General features: G+C 50.7%; 1 protein-coding gene across 1 annotated transcript in view; it reads right to left on the reverse strand.

Moving 5' to 3' along the window:
- COLGALT1 (collagen beta(1-O)galactosyltransferase 1) overlaps positions 1 to 3759 on the reverse strand; it is a 23430-nt gene extending 19671 nt beyond the window's left edge. The window contains exon 1 of the mRNA XM_045299253.1: positions 3636 to 3759. Coding sequence (XP_045155188.1) covers positions 3636 to 3759 — 124 coding nt within the window. The remainder of the gene's footprint in view (positions 1 to 3635) is intronic.
- Positions 3760 to 4196: the final 437 nt, after the last annotated feature.

The raw sequence follows: 4196 nt of genomic DNA on the forward strand, positions 1-4196 counted from the left end.
GCCTGGAGTGACGTGCTGACGTCACCGCTCAGGTCCGCCTCCGAGCCCCGTCCCTCCCCCGCCTTAAAGGCACCGAGCCAAGCACGCCTGAGCCCCAGGGACCCTTTAGAAGACTCCCTGGGGCTGTCAGCTTTTCCAGCGTTGGGCTAACCACAGGGTCCGCGGTTTGAAACCGTCCGCTGCTCCGCGGGAGAAAGACGAGGCTCTAGTTTCACAAAGTGTTCGTCTCTGAAATCCACCCTGTCCTGTCCTGTCCTGAGTCAGCATCGACTTGATGGCAGTAAATTTGGATTTTTGCATTTGACATATTTACAGGAGCAGACAGCCTCATTCTACAACAGTGCGGCGGCCAGTGGGTTCGAACTGCCAATCTTGCGTTGACTGCACAACCATTATACCACCAAGCTCACCACCACCATCCCCACCCCCCCCACCCCCAGCAGTCCCTGATCTTAAAGGGACCAGCCTCGCCGACCCACATCTTCCATTCAGAGCAGACCCCCCCTCCCTTGCAGCCGCTGGGACCCCATGCCATTTAACTGCTATTTGAGTACATCCCAGACTGAGCCTGGTCCTGCCCAGTCCGAGGCTGACCTGGCTTGGGGCCTGGAAGATCTGTCCTTTACTTTCTTCATCTGCCAAATGGGTTGTAACGTTCCCATGGCATTGAGGGAGGTTGGCTCAACCTGGAGCCCTCCAGCCCAGGTTCGAATACAGCGCCGCCTCGGTGGCTCAGCGTGTGAGCCTCGATGTCTCCATCGATAAAACGGGGTCCTAACGGACCCGCTCTGAGTGAGCGTGAAGATGAAGCCAGATCCTGAGGTTACGTCCTTCAACTCTAGGATTGGGCTCTCACTCCGTGCCAAGGCTCTGGTTCAAGTGGAAACATGACCAGGGACTCGTTTGCAATACTCAAATGTTTCTACTCTCGCGAGAGAACAGCGGAACAAGAAGCCCCGCACAGACATGGACTGGCCCAAGGGCTGCCAGAATGGGCGCCCCTAGGAGGATTGTGAGGGCGGCAGGGGGCAGGCAGGGTTGCCCTTGGACAGAGGGTCCCTGGGGCGTTGGCACTGACTCTTCAGTGCCTAACAACAGACATGGTGTGTCATCCTGTTAAGTGTTGTTATAAGAACAACATGAAGAAACATGAGGTTTAAAACTAAAACAGCAGTTTATTCAATAAACTTCCAGGAAATGTGGGGACAGTGGGGCTTACAGCTTAAGGAAGTAAACTCTGGGGGGCCAGGAGCCCCCAAGGAGCCTTGGTGGCATAGTGGTTATAGGCTGGGCTGCTAACAGCAAGGTCAGCGGTTTGAAACCACCAGGAAGGACCATCCCAGAGAGAGAAAGAAAGAGAGCGCAAGAGAGAGAGAGAGAGAGAGAGAGGAGAGGCCCAGGAATCAAGGAGATAGATAGTACACTTTTGTCCTGTAAAGCCCCCACTTCGTGGTCTTTTGCCATGTGAGCCCCAGAAGTCTAAGGCAGAGTGTGTTTGGAACTTCCCGTAATACAAGTAAATTAGAACAAACCTACACTCAATGGATCTGGTGGGTAACGATCTTCTTTCCTATTAAAACCAAACAAACACCCCAGTGGATTCTTCCAGCAGGTTTTCAAGACCTCCAACTTCAAAGTGGATCCCGGATCCCTGGCTTGTCTTCTGAGGTGGCCCTGAGTGGCCTCAAATCTTCAAGCATCTGGTTCCAAGCTCGGAACCATCAGCGCTAACCAGGACTCCCTCTTATTCACTAAGGAAAAACACGCTTTTAAGTGACAAGCCTTGCCCCAGCCCCAGCCCTGATGCTCTGTGTCTGAATTTCACGCCCACACAATGAGAAAAGACTGGAAGGATTTATTCCAGAAGACAAATGGATTTTCAAAGGGGGGGGGGCCTGTTTGTGATGGCTGTGTGAACGCCTAGAGATCGGGGTAAAAAAAAAATGTGACCCAGTTGGATGAAGTGGTGGAGAGCAAAAAGTCCCCCAGGGCAAGGGGTGGGGCAGTGGGGGGAATCTGGTCTCCTTTGTGTAGAGCTGAGAAACCAGGACACAGGACGAGAGGAAGCCACCCCTTCTGAAAGCTGAACCAAGAGGAACTCGGGGGAGATCCCTCCGGAACCCGCTCCGGAAGCAGCTGGAAGCTTGCTGCCAGCCCCTGTGAACAGATACTTTCCCGGCCGGCCGCTGAGAGTCAGCAAAAGCCTAAGGCTCAGCCAGGAAGTTAATCTCCGGTCTAAGGTGAAAACACGCAGCAAGGAGGCAAAGCCCAAAAGGCCCACCAGCTGTTGTTGCTGTTAGAAGCTGACCCGTGGAGACCCAGGACCCGTGGAGACAGCAGCTCTGTTGGGTCCTGCACCAGCCTCACAGTGTTTCCTGTACTTGAACCCATTGTGGCAGCCACTGGGCCAATCCATCTCGCCAAGGGTCTTCTTCTTATTCCATGCACCTCTACCTTACCAAACAGGATGTCCTTCTCCAGGAGAGACCAGGGTATCCAAAGTCTGTAAGATAAAGGCTGGCCGTCCTTGCCTCTAAGGAGCACTCAGACCTCACTGCTTCCAAGACAGGCTGGTTTGTTCTCTGGGCAGTGAGGCAGACTAGCAAAAGAAACTCCATTTTTGTTAGCTGCTAAGCGACTTGCCCGTTCCTCCCTCCCATCTCAGAAGGCTGACCGCTAGTTAACCGGCCAGCTCTCCCTCCTCTGATGGGAAGTCTCTGCTGGGGTTTGATTTTAGGATGTACGCCCATGTTCTCAGGTTCTGGACCTTACAATTAGTTTCGACTAGTCTTCAATAGATCGTTGGTTTGGATTATTTTTCAATATTGCTCCCTTTGATGTTGTCATCTGAATGGCGTAGTTCATCTTGTCACGATCACCAGTTTGTTACAATATAATCTCGTTATGATAACCAGGATGTGATCATCCATTTTGGTATTGTTTCTTTTACGATAAGGAATGTACCTTGTAATCCATGCTTATTCTTCTTGAAGTTACAATTAATCCATTAATTTTGCTTTCTGCGTCTATTCATGCTTGCTTGAACCCTAGACAGGTGATAAATGAGTTTTTTGGCCTTAAAGATGGACTGAGAAGTTCGGAAACATCTTTAGCTTCTCGGGAGCCCAGCTCGCTGAATAAGGACTCTTCTAAATTTCGAGACATTATAGTGGCTGTCATTTATTTGAACCCGCAACAGCAGTCCATGGTACCATCCATGTTCTTCGCCAGCATCAAAATTCAAATACATCCATTCTTCTCCGGACTTCTTTATCCAATGTCCAACTTTCACCTGCACGTGAAGCGATAGGAAACACGATGGCTTGGGTCAGGCACACCTTGGGCCTCAAAGTAACCTCCCTGCTTTTCAACACTCTTCTAAAGAGGTCTTGGGCAGCAGATTTACCCAATGCGATGTGCCTTTTGATCTCTTGACTGCTGCGTCCCAAGCACTCACTGATTGTGGATCCCAAGCAAGCCAAAATCCTTGACAACTTCAACTTTTCCTCCATTGATCATGATGTGACCTATTGGTCCAGTGGTGAGGATTTTAGTCTTTTGTACATGGACTTGTAGTCCACACTGAAGGCTGCAATCCTCCATCTTCTTCAGCAAGTGCTTCAAGTCCTCCTCACTTTCAGCCAGCAGGGCCGTGTCCATGAGTACAGCGCAGATTGCTGATAAGCCTTCCTCCAGTCCTGATGCCACATCCTTCTTCATAGGATCCAGCTTCTTGCTCTGCACACAGATTGAATGCATACGGTGAGAGACGACAACCCGGACGCACATCTTTCTTGATGGTAAACCATGCAGTGGTCCCTTGTTCTGTTCCCCCAACTGCCTCTTGATCCATGGAGGTTCCACATGAGCACAAGAGGTGTTCCAAGATTCCTCTTTGTCTCAAGGCTGTCCCAAGTTGGTTATGATCCACACAGCTGAATGCCTCGGTGCAGTCAATCAACACACAAGGAAACATCTTCATGGCCTTCTCTGCTTTGAGCCAAGGTCCCTCGGACATCAGCAGTGATATCCCTTGTCCCACGTCCTCTTCTGAATCCACCTGAGCCTCCGGCAGCTCCCTGTCAATGTGCTGCTGCAACCATGGTTGGATGATCTTCAGCAAACTTTTACTTGCATGTGATATCAGTGATATTGTTCTATATTTGAGCATTCTGTTGGGCCACCTTTCTTTGGAA

Source organism: Echinops telfairi, unplaced genomic scaffold (assembly GCF_000313985.2).
Source record: "Echinops telfairi isolate 266 unplaced genomic scaffold, ASM31398v2 ScPeMD7_7457;HRSCAF=8495, whole genome shotgun sequence".
In the NCBI taxonomy this organism is placed as follows: Eukaryota; Metazoa; Chordata; class Mammalia; order Afrosoricida; family Tenrecidae; genus Echinops; species Echinops telfairi.